This window comes from Halichoeres trimaculatus, unplaced genomic scaffold (assembly GCF_033239565.1).
Source record: "Halichoeres trimaculatus isolate MK-OKI-2021-1 unplaced genomic scaffold, fHalTri1.1 fHalTri1_scaffold_2, whole genome shotgun sequence".
Classification (NCBI taxonomy): Eukaryota; Metazoa; Chordata; class Actinopteri; order Labriformes; family Labridae; genus Halichoeres; species Halichoeres trimaculatus.
Window position 1 is genome coordinate 18,321,571 of NW_027437180.1, and position 16,133 is coordinate 18,337,703.

At 39.5% G+C, this 16,133-nt stretch overlaps 2 protein-coding genes across 2 annotated transcripts; one reads left to right on the top strand and one right to left on the bottom strand.

Annotated features, from left to right (window-relative positions):
- Nucleotides 1–823: 823 nt before the first annotated feature.
- Nucleotides 824–6,488, top strand: cdc6 (cell division cycle 6 homolog (S. cerevisiae)). The gene is made up of 12 exons (XM_074665546.1): nt 824–963; nt 1,770–2,073; nt 2,293–2,556; nt 2,857–3,056; nt 3,193–3,341; nt 3,663–3,769; nt 3,894–4,033; nt 4,130–4,230; nt 4,397–4,464; nt 4,547–4,725; nt 5,749–5,889; nt 6,173–6,488. The coding sequence occupies exons 2-12, from the start codon at nt 1,782–1,784 to the stop codon at nt 6,263–6,265; spliced, it is 1,734 nt and encodes a 577-aa protein (XP_074521647.1). The 5' UTR covers nt 824–963; nt 1,770–1,781; the 3' UTR covers nt 6,266–6,488.
- A 2,218-nt stretch (nt 6,489–8,706) lies between these two features.
- Nucleotides 8,707–15,597, bottom strand: ccsapa (centriole, cilia and spindle-associated protein a). Its single transcript, XM_074693091.1, has 4 exons — nt 15,465–15,597; nt 13,948–14,335; nt 12,518–12,858; nt 8,707–12,086 (listed from the first exon to the last, which is right to left on the bottom strand). Exons 2-4 carry the CDS (start codon nt 14,297–14,299, stop codon nt 11,907–11,909), a joined length of 873 nt encoding a protein of 290 aa, XP_074549192.1. The 5' UTR covers nt 14,300–14,335; nt 15,465–15,597; the 3' UTR covers nt 8,707–11,906.
- Between the last annotated feature and the right edge of the window lie 536 nt (nt 15,598–16,133).

The following is a 16,133-nucleotide window of genomic DNA, read 5'->3' on the forward strand; positions in this document are numbered from 1 at the left end:
GTCTATATTTTAAATATGTTTCAAAAATTTGCTCAACAATATCAAAGTATCTGTATTTTCTGATTCTTTTTCAATTCATTTTGGCATAAGTGTTTGTATTCTGTAAAAGCCAGATAAAACACATTTTGGTTTTGGTACCAAATTTGTGATTTTTCTTTATATATATTTGTGACGTTTCTTTGGTTTTGTTTTCTCCCTCTTTTGATGATTTTGTGTTTATCCATCCATATTGGGGGGGGGGCCGAAATCTTCAAAGAGGTTGGTGTTTTTAATCTGTTATATTTGCGAGTGGAACTGTGGTAATCTGTAGACTTCAACCAAAATATTTCAAGCAATTTATCTCTTTTAATTATGATAATAAGACCTACAGCTCAAGAAAAAAAACCCGTTTTAATCAGTAATTTTTTTGAAATGTACCAATGTATGAAATGCATATATTGGAGTGGATCTTGCAAATAAGTCAGATGCTGCAGTATTTGTTTCTACATAACAGTAAAAAGGACCAACTACATACGTAATCCCCTCAACTGTTTTAGGTATGTAAAAGAATTGCGAAGAGTTGTGTTATTATCGTGATGATTCGACATGAGTTTTGTGTATACAGCCTCTACGAAACAAAGTGGTACGACAAAACACGCAATAGTTCCCGGGAAAAAAAATATTCCGCCAAACAGACGTCTGTTCAAACTCCCGCCACAGTCCTGTTGCCGGCTTCCTGACGATACCGTCACATCCTCCTATCACAATGAACCAATGAACAAAGAGGAAGCTGGTCCAACGAGGCGGAATGAACCAATCAGGGAGCAGCAGCGGGAAACACAGCTGGTCCAAGAGGAGGCGGAAGACATTTGGCGCAAGACTGAGTGCAGGTTGAGACGGGGGAAGGAGACTCCAGACGGTGACCAAGATAAGAGAAACTACTCTACTCTGAGTTGAGAAGACTTTCTTCAACTTTTAAGAAAGGTAATGCAATCTCTTGTCCTTTTACTCAGGTGCGAAAATGTTAAATATTTTATTGTTTGTAAGCTGGAGTCTGCGTTTTTGCTCGCACGCCGCCCAAACACAGAGTTCACTCGTATTACAGCATATATATCCGTAAAGACGTACATATCACTTCACCTTGAAATCAATTCCAGTCTTTATTAACTTTTTTTAATATAGTTTCGGCCAAACCTCTGTTTAAGTAACAGTCGGGTATATTTCTTTTATTCAGGCGCCTCCTGGAGCTCAGCTCTCTTGGCGCCATAAGCTCACTGTATTGTTTGCCCTGCGGCTACCAACTGTAAATTCGCCCAGAAGCCTTAATTTACGTAGTTTTAATGTGTTATAAGCCCAACCATGTGCTCGGTCTTTCAGTTTGGGCCAACCCAAATCGAGTTTTGAGTGCTGTACCTCGAAGAGTAACGTAGCCTTTCGAAACTTCATGGTGTCTTCTTTTCAACAACTTTAGAATAACTAAGTTTTCCTGTTAAGTCAACGATAAAAACGATTGAAAGGGTTATACCAGGCTTGTTAATTGTACATCTTTTGTGTATGACACATTTTATTATATTAGTTTGCTGCAATAAGACCCCCACCCTCTGTGGATTGTGTGCTCAGCAGCTGAGTTGCAGAGAATGTGCATCCTTAAAATGTCTTCTAGCCTTTCATGTTGTCATCAAAATACTCCACACTGTGAAGGCACCTGATTAATTTCTCATACTGCTGACAGCTTATGCAGTTACCTGATTCTTCTTAAAATAAAGGATCATATCTCGTTTTTGTTACAGGTTGAAGTCAACATGCCGAGCACACGCTCCCAGGGCAGACCTCAGCCCACGCTCTCATTTCCCCGTCGCAAGTCCTGCAGAGTTTCCTCTCGCCCCAAGGCGCCTCAGTTGAACAAATCTCCTCTTCCATCTCCATCCAAGCCAAAACCATGTTTAAGCCCAGCCATGACCCGGGTTGGACCACTCTCCCCTGCCAGCCAGCCCACCCTACTCTCACCAAAACACCCCGCAGCCCAACAACAGCTGTCACCGTTGTCCCCTAGCATTAAGAAACGGCTTCCACTCAGTCCAAGGAAACGCACAGGTGAGAGACCTAACATAGGGTGTGACCAAGGTTGAGTATTACTTTAGGTTTAAGGATTCTGAATCTAATAACATCAGTTTTTTCAAAATATATCAAGAATAAGCATCAGCATTTTTGTGAACTGGAGACAGTTGCACAACGAATACAGAGTTTTACTGTTACTCCAATGCAGTTTTAAAGTAAATACATCATTTCAGCCTGATCTTTCTCTCTCCTCAGGTGATGATAACAGCTGTAACCTTGGCCCCGCTCTGCTGGGTTCTCCTCCCAAGCAGAGCAAGTCATCTCTTGCCTCACCCAGGAAACTTGGCTTTGATGAGAACTCGCCCGTCTCAGCTCGCAGACAGCTAGTCCCCTCCTCTCCCCGGCTCACACGGTCGCCTGCTGCCAAGTCGTCACCAAGGCGCCAGGAGACCCCCACTGGAAGCCCAACTCTTCTTAACTCAGAGAAGAAGCCACCAGTGGCTCGTCTCTTTACAGAAAGTAAGTGTCTGTTTAGAGGATTGGTTCCTTAATTTTGAATATGACTTAGACCTGCAATTTCACATCACTGACTGAAGTTAGCAAAGTACTGTTTTCTGTGTACGATAAGCATGTAATCTGAGAGATAAAGAGTGAAATAAAATATCATGTTAAAGCTTCTTGGTCCACCTCACATGGCTTTGAAAAGCCATTAAAAATGTTAAGTATTTGACAAAGTTTGTTCCAAAACCTAAATGATTGAAAATGGAGACCTATGAGAGACTCTCCTCTAAAATTCTCCCACCATATCACCTTTTCCAGAGTCAAGGTTTCTGAGCGTGAAACAGGCTCTTCACACCGCCATCCCAGAGCGCCTCCTGTCCAGGGAGACTGAGCGGGGCTTTATCAGATCCTTCCTGGAGGAGAAAGTGCTTCAGAACCAACCAGGCTGCGTCTACATCTCAGGAGCTCCAGGCACTGGCAAGACGGCCTGCCTCAACTGTGTGCTGCAAGAGATGAAGGTACTTCTTCCAGACTGAATCAGTGTGGGGTCATTTGCTGCTGCAGTGCTTTGCAAATCCAGCAATTAAATTTGAATAATTCTCTCTGTTTAATACTCTTAATTGCATGTAATCATGTAAACTTTTGACCTGTCAGGCGGAGCTGTCGTCTGTTCAGACTGTGGTGGTAAACTGTATGACTCTCCGGAGCTCCCACGCCATTTTTCCACTGCTGGCTGAGAAGCTAAAAGCACCAGGCGGACAGAACGGACTCCAGAAATTCCTGACCTCATCGGGGCCACCTGTGTGAGTAACTCAACATACATGTGTGAGGGAGGAAATCTGCCTTGTGCGAGAGTAACTTCTGATTTAATTGAAGTTTCACTGGCCCCAAAGTTATTTACCTGAATACAGATTTGCTAAAGAAAGCACAAACTGAACCTTGGAAATGAACCTTGTCTTTAAAAGTAGTGTGTTCGTGATGATAATACATGTAAAAAGAATCGGTTGTCTGTATAAATGTGATCAGAGCTTCTCTACAGTGAGCATTATCTTCACTTTATTTCTTTTAATAAATTGCTGTGGACAAAAAAAGTTGGTCTGACCTGGTCTCTTTTTCATCCTCAGGCTTCTGGTTCTTGATGAGATGGATCAGCTGGACAGTAAAGCACAGGATGTCCTGTACACTATCTTTGAGTGGCCGTACCTGCCCAAGTCTCGTCTCTGTCTCATTGGTGAGTAGCTTACAGGTAGAAACAAACTGACAGTTTCCCCGTTTGTCCAGATTTCTAATATTCAGTCAGTGAGGGTTGTGGAAAAAGAAGAGAAAGAAAAACATCATTATTGATGTCTTCACAGGTATCGCCAACGCTCTGGATCTGACTGACCGCATCCTGCCCAGACTACAGGCTCGTCCGCACTGTCGCCCCCTGCTGTTACACTTCCCTCCTTACAGCCGACAGGAGCTCACAGCCATAGTACAGGACAGACTTGCACAGGTAAACACAACTGCTTCATATTCCACTTATTAAAAATGTTCATCCAGTGACCCTCTTTTTTTTTTACTTAATCCAAATCCTCATTTGTCCTTGCAGGCGTCTGCCGAAGGGCTCTTGGATGCTTCAGCCGTCCAGTTTTGTGCCCGGAAAGTGTCAGCGGTGTCAGGAGATGCCAGAAAAGCTCTGGACATCTGCAGGTACGAGTCTCTGCCTTCAGGAAAAAAAATCTACCTCTTCTTTCTGCAGAGTTTCAAAGAAAGTTCAAACTTAAGATTCTGTGTTTTTGATTCCTATTAATTTAATTCAAATTTAGTCATTAAAACTTATTTTTTGACAAATATTGTGATGTTTATTTTCTTTAAGGAGAGCTGTTGAGGTCGTAGAGTCCGACAAGAGAAAAAAAGGATCAGATCAAACATCTGAAGATAAAGGTGAGATTTACTGCAACTCTTTAAAGTTCTGTTTATCTGACTTTACAAAAGAAACAAAATTCATCTTTACTGTCCTCTGCAGCAACACGGGTCAGCCTTCCTCAGGTGGCGCGAGTGCTGTCAGAAGTCTACGGTGACCGGATGGCGTCTCAGAGCAGCGGTTCAGATGGAGAGAGTTTCCCGCTGCAGCAGAAGCTCCTGGTGTGCTGCTTGCTGCTGCTCATACGCAACGGGAAGAGCAAAGAGATCGTCCTGGGGAAGGTGAGTGATTAAAAAGAAGCAAAGAGAGAACTTTTTGTCAAAATGATTTTCATCAACAAGCACCACACGATGAATCATTCTCTTCTGAGCCACTACACCACAGAGATGGTAACCGTAGGTTACCAGATCTATGAGGAGCTGTGTCCTAATTCACGGTCTGCAGCCTAAGGAGGACATGGCCCTTATAGCCGTAGACTGCAAAGGCTTAACTGAATTGAGGCAGTCTAGTCTACGGAGCTTTTGGGTTCTTGTACTATTACTGTATTTACTATTGTACTTTGAACTTTTTATTATTGATAGAGTATAGAACCACAATCACGTCATAAAACAGAAATAAGCTATAAAGTAAAATAATTTCCAAATTTTGGACAAGTGCTAGGGTGTTTGTTAGATCAAGAACAAAAAAATGAGTAAAGTACCAGCTTTCTTAGTTTAACTGCTTCTCTTTTTTCAAAGTACTGAATTAGTGGAATGCATTGTTTGAATTCCCTCTTTTACAAAAAATGATCAATGATTTTTTTCTAGAGAATTACATTTATGAACAAAATTTTTCCATAATGACAAGATTAATAAAGAAGCTGTTTCTTCTCGGTAAATTACATAGAACGACCCCGTACAGCACATTTTTCCACCGTATAATAAAACCGTTATCACTGTTTTCAGAAATCCGTCACAGGCGTTGGGTCATGCCCATCATCTTCAGCATTCACGCGCAATGAACCTTGAGATATGCAAGGCTAAGAAGGATTCACTGAATCCGTTCTTTGCGGCACCCAAAAAAGAGGCCAGATTTGTCAGCCGCGTTTTGGAGCAGCCTTTGAAATGGGACAGCCTTCGACACTGACCTAATCGGTATTCAAATCTCACCTTCGTAGGCTGCAGCCCCTGAATTGTGACAGCTATTGAGTTTGGTAGTTCCTAAATTACCAGACTGCAATGTTTAAAATGTCCAGCAGGTGTTACTGCAGCTCAATGTGTTCCAACGTGCACATCATCTAACTAAAGTGTCTGTTTGTGTTCTAGCTCCATGAGGTGTACAGTCGTCTATGTGCTCAGCGGCAGGTGACTGCTGTCGGTCAGGGCGAGTGTTTGTCTCTATGCAGCCTGCTGGAGAGTCGAGGAATCTTCGCTCTGAAGAAAGCAAAAGAGGCTCGACTCACTAAGGTAAAAAGAGCTAACTTTTTAATCCGTATCAAAGCTGCATGCAAATCATGTCTGTCCTTGTTCCAGTGAAAAAATCTAAAGAAAGATACACAAAAACATGTTTTACCACAAACCGAAGGCCAAGTCGCCATGTTGTATAAAACATTCTGCTTGCATCTAAGGCCGGTAGACAAACATCTTTCTTTTATGTATGACATACCACACAGGTGTGCCTAAGAGCAGCGATGGTTATCTAGAGGTTTGCAGCTCAGTAATAACAGCAGGATTTTATTTTTCTTTTCAGGTTTTTCTGAAAATCGAGGAGAAAGACGTTGAAAATGCTCTGAAGGATCGAACGCTGCTGGGCAGCATCCTCGCTGCAGGACTCCCCTCCTGATGACATTAATGTTTTTATTTCAAATTTTTATTTTGAATTCAAAAACCAAGATTTTTCTCTGGTTAGTTTGTTTTTTTCTCGTTTGTACCGAGAAGCTGTACAGAATTTTACAAAAATGATTTTGTTCTTTTTATACTGATGTGGACGATGAGTTTTTGAAAGTTGTTAAATATCGTCTGTTATGAAAGACAGCATCTGTTTAAGTTTGGACAGGGAAAAATCCTTTTTATGCTGTAAATAAACATGTGATGTACAGGAATTTCAACCAGATTGTTTTTTTTCTTTACAAAAGAAACCAAAGCCAGCTCTGATTGGTCCAATTAATGAAAATACAGCAAAGATTTTCCCAAAGGCTAAAGTCATTCAGTATGTTAGTCTGCGTCCATCCCAGCCTGTTTCATTGCTGCAGGCTGAAGAATCTAACAGAGCAACAAAATAAACATGTTACAGTCTCATCTCAAAATGTGAATTTAGGGCTCAAGCTAAAAGACAGGACAGTCATAAAATATTTACCTTCATTTTTATTGAAATCTGATTTATTCACAGCAGAGTGGATGAAAATAAAAGCTGTTGTGAACATTTTCAAATACAGTGAGCAAAACTTTAAATGAGCCCAGATGAAGGATAAATTCTGATCAAGTATAACATAAGATATATATTTTATAACACGACCTGCCATTAAACCACAATAACACACAGTAAAAGTAGAGATACAGCAAGAAAATATAAACCCCTTTCAAATAAGTGCATTTCACAAACTCCTTACAGTATAGATTCTTAGTTTGGTGCATGTTTTCAACTTGAATATGAGGTTTTCTTCAATAAAACTTCAGTATATTTTATCCTGTGATTGTCTCAACGATCTGGCTCAAAATTAATCTTTCAATTTTCTGAATGAATGATGACACCACACAGTTTTTTAAATACACAAAAATCAGAGCCTCTTCATTTAAGCTTTTGTTATACACTAGCTTCTTTCCACCTGAGATGCTGAAGATGTTAAACAAGTTTTCTGAATATGTTATGGAGAGAATACTGACATATTCTACATTCCCACAAATTAAATAACTTGAGATTCAGTTCACACATTTAAAAGGGATTTACACTATAATCAAAACATCTTAAGCCAAATTCCCTGCACATTTTATTATCCTTGTCTGTCTGAACTTTTTATGAAAAAGAATTACACTTCTCTTTTAATATTCTGGATAGTTTACTCTTCTTGTCAGTATGAAGGGAAAAAATGAACCAAAACTAAAACAATAAAACCACCATCGCAAAAAAAAAAAGCATTTTTTTCATCTTGCTTATTCTCTGAATTGTCGATATCTGTGTAAATTTTACCTCAAAAGTCTTGAGCTGTGTTCTGAAAAGTGAGGAAAGGTAAATAAAAACAACTTTCAATACAAACATCACTGGAAAAGAAATGGAAGCACATGGTGTTATAAAGCCTGAGCTCTTAAAAAATGTGACAAACATCAGACGACTGAATCAAAATGAAATAAAATGAAGTGAAAAATAGTTTTGCACATTTGTGCTGATGAGGTTCAGCCGGTGTGTGAAGATCAGTAAACATTCTCTGTGAGGTTAAAAACATTCAGATTTTAAACTTGAAAATATATATTACAACAATCAACAAAGAAATGAAGAACTTTAGCCCTCAGTTTCAGTCACAATGACATCCACATGTATTTACAATCTTTAGTTACATCCCATCAACTAACAGGTGAGACCATCAGAAAAACGTCACTACAACAGTCAGAAAGTCTGATTATTAAAACACTTTTTTTCAAAGTATTAGGTTTACAAAGTCTAGTGAAAAGAGTTAAATTTTTTGATCCGTTTTTTTTTAAGTGTACTCTTGTTTTTAAGCATTCCCTTTTATCCTAATTGCATCCTACCACTAAACATAAACACTGAACTGAAACTGGTTCACTGGTAACACTTTGTTTTACAGGTCTGTAAGTTCTCCAGGTTTCACAATTGAAGGAGTAAACCCTAAAATCAACATCTTATTTCTTTATTGTATTACTTATTCCATCAAATCATGATGACCACAGGAAAGAACTAGAAAAGCACTCAGAGAGCGCAGACCTCCACCAAGCATATTGTGATTATCACGCAACACTTAAGTCCTACTTTAATGTTATACTCCCTTTCATCATCTGAGGCGTTCCCTTTATACCCCCTAACCCTAACCCTAACCCTGATCTACCCTAACCCTAACCCTGATCTAAGCCTAACCCTAACCCTAACCCTGATCTACCCTTAACCCTAACCCTGATCTAAGCCTAACCCTAACCCTAACCCTGATCTACCCTTAACCCTAACCCTAACCCTGATCTACCCTTAACTCTAACCCTAACCCTGATCTAAGCCTAACCCTAACCCTAACCCTGATCTACCCTTAACCCTAACCCTAACCCTGATCTACCCTTAACTCTAACCCTAACCCTGATCTAAGCCTAACCCTAACCCTAACCCTGATCTACCCTTAACCCTAACCCTAACCCTGATCTAAGCCTAACCCTAACCCTAACCCCCACCTGACCCTGGCCTTACACTGAACTAACCCTAACCTTCTGATGAAAAACTTTTTTCATTTTTTTTCTCATATTTTTTCTCAATTCGACCCTTAAAGTCAGCTGTTTTATTATTAGTCACAGTTTTTGTATTCCTTCTGGTAAAGTGAAGACCATTTGCCCTGTCATTCACAAAGTGAAGTGAAAAATTACAGACCTGTAAAACAAAGCTTTATCATCAGGATGACATCTTAAGTTTAAAAAAGCCGCACTGGAATCTCTCAAAGTTGTTTATAGTAGTTGTGGTTGTAAATCTTAAATCATTAAAACATTTAATCATTTTTCACTCTCAAGTCTCACTCAGACCATTAAACCCTGAACATTAAGAGATAAAACATTAACTTTTCTGTTGAGGTGTTCCTTACCACAGGTGAGGTGAAGAAAACATGAGAGGCAAATAAGCTTCAGCTGCCTTGAGCAACATAACAAAAAAAATATTAGTGAGCTGCATTTTTAAAGTTAGTGGTTAAAACCTCTAAATAAAAGCATAAAAGTCTGTTTAGAAGAGTGTGAACTTTGTTTTAAAATTCCAAATCTCTGTATCATTTACTCTGTTTGGTTCATTGGTCCTCTGCTGATTTAAGAGGAATTTGTTTAGCTTTTTCGCACAGCTGTTTATAAAGTAAAGCACCGTGTTAGCTTTCAAAGTTATTTCTTATTTAAGAAGCTGCAATAAAGCTGCAACAAAGTAAACTCTTCAATTATTATAAATATAACACTGATTCATATACAGTTATTCACGCACAAAAAACCTTATACACTAATTTTAGAATGTGATAAATCTTATGTATTCATTTTTCTAATCTAGATTCATATCTTTGCATCCAAAGTAGTCAAATATCAAAAATACTCGGGTTTGGTCTTTTCGGCTGCCTTTGAATTAGAAACACACACAGCTGCCTTTTTGAGTCAAAACTGAAATGACTGGAAAAAAAAAGCCCAGAGGAGACTTTCACACTCAAAAACTAAATACATTCAAATATTATTCTTTGACTTTTTATAAAATCTTAGAAAGAGTTAACTTCAAAACATTTGTTTATCATTACACAGCTTCTACGGAGACATGCCAACAGATTTAACAGTCCAGCATGTCTCCAGTGTTTCTGCAGAGTGTCACTGCGGTCAGAGAAAAACAACAACAACAAAAAAATGAAGTAAGTGGCGGAAACTCCTCATAAAGTGTTAAAATAAGAAAAAAATGAAAACAATCGTATTTGGTCTCAGGGTTTCATTCAGCCTCAGATCTTTTCACACGTAATAATAGAGATGTACTAAAATATAAAGGTTACCTCTGCAGGACATTAAAAAATGTCCTTTAAAGATACTGAAGACAACCCTGCAGCATCCTGTAACTAAAAAAGAGAATATGTACTGATTATAGCTGATCTTTTACCATCCTGAATGTTAAAATACATTTGTGTTGTCAGCTGGAAGCAGATCAATTTAAAAGAGACACGTGACTGAGTTCAAATAAATTACACATTATGGTAAATAAAATTGTAGTTAAATTGTTAAGTTGTTTTTCTTCTCCATGGCAGCGATTTGCTCCCCATCAAAGCTGAAACAACAAGTAAACTGTCCTCTCTTTACATTGTCAGTAACACCATCATCATCATCATCATCATCATCTGTGAATTATAGTCAAGAAATTAGTTTTTTTGTTTATCTCAGGTCGCCAGGATGTACAAAGAAAAGTCCTCATGATGTGTGTGGAAGTTATATGACAAAAAATTAAATGAGGAAAACTCCAATGCACCATTTTTTTTCTTGTTGTTCTCGACATATTTCCAGTTTGCAATTGGTGGAGGAAGCTTTGTTGCCAGTTTTTCTTTCAGTTTTACGAAGAACTTTATCAACTTAGAAGCTTACATGTATATCCTGATGTAGACCTCCTCCAAAATATAACCACGCATTGACCACAGATGTCTTAATTTTATCTTAGCACTGGAGAATCAGTGAAAACAGTGGCTGCTTTTTTATTTCTGACAACAATGTGCAGTCTAAAGTTGAGGCGTGCTAAAAGCCACTGCTGCTCAGACAGCTCTTAACCAACAGATCATGACACAACAAAAGCAGGCTGCACTCAGTAAGCATGGCCACAGTGTATATAATGGTAAATTTCACTCAGTGCTGTCACGGGTTCTTCTGGGGCACATGCCATGTTTGTTCTGGTGTTTTTCTGCTTCTGCATTTGTCTGCCTCAGCCTTCATTCTTCTCTCTCATACAGCATTAAGGCAGCCAGTCATAGTGTTTCACCCAATTAGATCACGGCATTAACTATAAGGGTAGAAACTGCAGTGTGGCTTTAGTTTGTGGTAGCTTAATCCAGCCTGGCTTGTATGACAAATAGGACATGTTGTAAATAGATAAACACACTGCTGAATGGGACCTTAATGTATGCAACTGTCGCTGCTGGGTGGTGCCAGTCAAAGTGATAAACAGCACACAGCAAAAGCAGAAATGTACTAAAATTACAATGCTCGTCTCTATTTTAGCCACTTTAAAGTATAAAGCATCATAATCACTCAGTTGATTTTATTTGCCTATTTGATAAATGTGAATCCAACATTATTTGATCCAAGCTTTTTTGTTTTAATTTGCTTCTCCCACCTCCTGAGGGAGATATCTGGCTCGTTGGCGACTAACTGTTAGTATCTGAGGCTCGCTTCTGAGCAGATGGTGTATAGTGGATTTTTATAGCTCTCTTTCTGGGAAAAATTCTGGTTGAGAACTGAGTGAGGACCAGCTACTGGGACTTTTGTGCTATTTAGTATCAAAATCACTGTAAATAGCGAAATAAGGTAATAAAATTGTGTTATTTTGAGAGGAAATGTGACTATTTATCATCAATCGATGACATTTAAGTGTCATGTTGAGAACTTAAGGTAAAATATTTGACCATGTTTGACTTTTTCTTGCAGTAACTCCAGTTTTTTTACTCAGTTTCTCTTGTTGTTTCAGCTCAAAAGTCAAAACTGTCTCTTGCTCCTCTGTCTGATAGTTGCTCTGTGAGGAAACGTATTTTTCAGGTTCATTTCTGAGGTGGAGGAGCCCGTTTCTACCTCAGCCGGGCAGAGAAGCAGCGCATGTACTCAGTGATCCAGCGGTCATCCACAACAGTCAGCTGTGACTTCCTCACTTTCTCCAGGTCGGCTGAGCGAGCCCGCCGACGGTCCAGGTTGGAGCCCCGTTTGTTGGACTCTCTGCGGGTTTGAACACAGGCGTCGGATGTGTTGCTCTGAGAGAAGAAACCAGAGATGAAAGGGTCATTTCTAAGAGCATGCCAGTGTTTCATTATTAATGTCTGTGGAGTGTTTGGTGACACGGCTTTGCTTCTCTGGTTCCTGTGATGCAGGTCGATTTCCTCTGACACACTTCAAAAAAGTCTATACTCTCTCTTCCACTTGCTCTTTACATCACGTGATGCAAAAACACCACAAAGACATTACTGAACTGAAGAGACTGTTAAAAGCATAAAAAGTTAAGTGGTATGAGATAAACATTTTATTGCTATTAATTCAGTGCAATAAGTGATGAGTTAATTGTCCTCTGAGGGAAGCTACTTTTATTTTAATGAGCTAATTGAAAACCTCTTCCCCTTTTAAACTTTTGTCAGAAGCTGTTTTAATCTAATAAAAAGTGTCATTTTGTGCGTATATGAACACTCACATCATTTGGCGTCCTCCTGACCTCTGTCTGTTTCTCCATCCAGTCCAGTCGGCTAGACGGTCTCCGGTTCTCCTTCTCCTTGGTGCTGATCGCTGGCTGGCTCTTAGCTCTAGGTGGTTTGCGGATGACAGCTGGTTTTTCATCATGGGAACTGTCCCGGTGTTCGGGTTCAGATCGAGGGGTACGGCGGCGGTGGCGTCTTTTGGGTGCAGGGTTCACTGGCTCACCATCAGAAGATTGCGTATCTACCGGGCCGTTGTCAGTGTCATCTGAGGGTCCGCTGTTGTCTGCAGCAACCTCCACTGAACCCCCACTGGCTTCATTCACACCGTTTTCGATTACTAAGACACAGTCACACACTGCAGGTTAGAGCCACAGAGGGAAATTTTGCCCTCCTTATGACCTCAAAAAACAAAACGACTTATTATTAAAAATACGTTTTTGTAATTTATACCTTAAACCTTCAATTTCAAGTCATAACTAGACTCAAGGCATAGAGATTCAAAGCTTTACAGCCATTTACTGACATCTTCCTCTGCCGTGTTTGACAGTAGAAGAAGAAAGGCACTTTCAGCAAATACATGAAATTTACTTCACCCCTTGGGGCATCTGCAAAATGAATAAAGAGGTCCCTGAAAGCTTCCTTGCTACTTGTTTGAATCCAAGTTTAAGATAGGCCTTCAGCATAACTGCAATTCAGATCTGCTGTGTCGTTTAATGTGCACATGCTGCAGATAGTTTGTATCCTGAAATAACTTCCTATAACATCTAATCTTTATGGATTTTGTACAGGATTTAATATGGAGCCCAACATTTGATGGGACATTTTTAGAGCTAAAAAACATCAACTGATCATCTGACTCACTGCTGTGTGAAATGAATCCCTGTACATGGAAACACACGAGATGTCCTCAATCTTTGAGTCCTAACAGGAGGACACAGTCCTATCTGATCACTAAACGTTCAGTCCACTAATATTTTTAGCTGAAGCCTCTGGCCATTGAACTGACAGAAAAGATACTCTCTCAGGAGTGCAGAGAAACTCTTCCCAGGCTCTGTTACATTATCCTGAAATATTCCTGAAAGCAGAACATGAAACAGGAGAACAGGTGCGAACAGGATGAGCTCACTGTGGGATAATCATTTTTGAAGAATCTGAGTCATCGTGGAATGAATCAGCTGGGCAGGTGTTTATAAATTAATTCTTGCACAAACTGAGCAAATGTTTCAGGCTATATAATGTTTATATTTTAAATGTTTTAAAAAAGAGAAAGTAGAAATTATTTTCATCATCGAAGTTAAAGTCAATGAATATCTGACACTTTATTGTCATAAATAGATAAAAGGGGGTTCAAATTTGTGTCTAAATACTGAATTAAGGAACATTTCAGCACTAATCTTCTGTAAAGAATAACCAAAGGTTTCCTCACCTGCTGGCGGTGCAGCGTCTACAGCTACCTCCTCTCCACATCCATCCTCAGCTTCTCCCTCCTCAGAATGCGGTCTGGATGCAGGGCTAGGCTGCCTTTGCTTTCCCTCCAAGGATGTAGGTGGAGGCAGAGACAGGGGGACAATTTTGTTCCTGGTCAGCCTCGGAGTGGACCAACCGCTGGATTCTGAGCTGCTCTCCCAGCCCTCCCAGAACCAGGGCTTGTGAGAGTGCTCCATCACTCGACGGGTCAGGCGGTACTTGACAGAGTCCTCATAGCATTTAGAAAAGGTCTCCCATCGGGGGTCTTTGAACTTCTTCATGTACTCTGTGCGGATCTTCTTGGTCACCATTGTTCTTGCTATTGCTTGTGTCTTGTTCTGTAAACACTGAGGACAAACAGGGGGTGATATAGACCAGAATTGAAATAAGGCTGGGAGACAAAAAAATTCAGTGACTTTGTATCTACTAAACAGTGTGGTTTAAGCAGAGGTGGGAAATGCACACTGACTCTTGATACAACACAATATGCTACCACACAGTCAACACAACTTGATACAACACAGTACGTACAACACCTCACGGTATGACACTATATAATACAGTACAATAAGATAAAATGTGTTACAATGCAGTGATGATATGATGATGTAGTGCAATATGATAAGATACAGTATTATATAATACTATACAGCATGTGTTCCCTATAATGATATTTTACTCCTTGTTTGATACACTTACCTTAAAGCTGTCTCTAAACATTAATAAAAAATGAAGTAGAACGGGAAAATTTACACAATTGCTCAATGTTTTCTACTTTCTGTCCTTGCTGGCGTCACTCTGACAGGTGTGGTTTACCTGTAAGCTCCGCCCATCTCTCGTCTCAACAGATTAAAGCCAGGCCAGAGGAGGATTGAGGCTTATTATGGATTTACTCACTGAGTGTCAAACTGCTGCTGTTCTACTTCACGACTGAAAACAAACCATATATTTCTGCAAGGAGTCCTCCCGCCTACACATAAATTTCCTGTTTTTATTTATTTCTATTTTACCATTTTAAGAGACTACCTGTTATCTGCAATGGAAACAAATCCAATTAAATATTTATTTGTCTGAGCTGGCCTACATGATCCCTTAAAAATGGGTCAATGTTTAGCATCATTTATGTCAAACAGCTTCTTGTTGCTGGTAAACGCATGTACATTTTTGCAGTATTACTCAGTATCTTATTTTGAGGCTTCAAATTGTGTTGTCACACCCAAACCCCTGATATTTTTCAAAACCTATTTTTTATAAGCATAAACGTATTTATCGGCCGATTATAGTACGCAATGACATTTAGAGTGCTAATTTTAAGTTTGACAATAATATGGTGTAAAAACAGGCTACAGCCGTATTCACAACCGTTATCCTCACCTGCCATCGTTCAGCCCCGTTTGTAAACACCGTGAGACCTAGAATATTAACACCGAGGTCCACCTATAAATAGCTGAATATTTAATGCTTAATATTACTTACCCAGACCTCATTCCAAAAAACGCCCAGTCTAATTTGTTAAACCCAGCCTGCCCGTTTTGTCCCGCGGTGAGACGACTGGCATCGCTTCTCTTTACCTGACAGCTCACAAACAGCAAGCGCTACGAGCCAAGCTATTTCAGTGTATAACAAGAGCTTCCGGCGTGGAGTACCAAAATAAAAGCACAAGTAAAGCATGAATGAAAACTGAAAATATTTCCTGATATTGACTTTGAGTTTTGTACATTGTGCATGGTTGTTTTTGTTGTTGTTATTTTTCATTTTTGTATTCTAATAGGCTACATTTTCAAAATTGATTTGAGTGTTTTCAACATCAAGATGATGATTTTTTTTTCATCATGCTTTGTAAGCTACAATGTTTGATGACAGTACTTAATGCAGAAACAGTTTTTAACTGTGTGTTATGCATGTGTGTTGGAATAATCCCATAATGACACTAAAGGCCGCTCTGAGCAACTTGTTTCAAAAATCACAAAAGAATAACATGAGACACAATGTTACTACAAAGAAACATCCTATTGGGGATTTTTTTTTTCTCTTCTGCAACTTTCTAAGTCAGAACAAACAACCATAAGTCATTACGCATCATTTTCAGTTGCGAAGCACAATTTGCTCCATGGCAACAGTAGTGGAGGCTGCTAGAGGGCTTGG

What these genes read in the sequence shown, in the direction of transcription:
- cdc6 (XM_074665546.1), top strand. Translation starts at nt 1,782, where the DNA reads ATGCCGAGCACACGCTCCCAGGGCAGACCTCAGCCCACGCTCTCATTT. An exon ending in GGCTCGTCTCTTTACAGAAA is followed by an intron (nt 2,557 to 2,856) that starts GTAAGTGTCTGT and finishes CACCTTTTCCAG; the next exon opens with AGTCAAGGTTTCTGAGCGTG. An exon ending in ACCTCATCGGGGCCACCTGT is followed by an intron (nt 3,342 to 3,662) that starts GTGAGTAACTCA and finishes TTTCATCCTCAG; the next exon opens with GCTTCTGGTTCTTGATGAGA.
- ccsapa (XM_074693091.1), bottom strand. Translation starts at nt 14,299, where the DNA reads ATGGTGACCAAGAAGATCCGCACAGAGTACATGAAGAAGTTCAAAGAC. An exon ending in AGACGCTGCACCGCCAGCAG is followed by an intron (nt 12,859 to 13,947) that starts GTGAGGAAACCT and finishes ACTGTGTCTTAG; the next exon opens with TAATCGAAAACGGTGTGAAT. An exon ending in TCAGGAGGACGCCAAATGAT is followed by an intron (nt 12,087 to 12,517) that starts GTGAGTGTTCAT and finishes TTCTTCTCTCAG; the next exon opens with AGCAACACATCCGACGCCTG.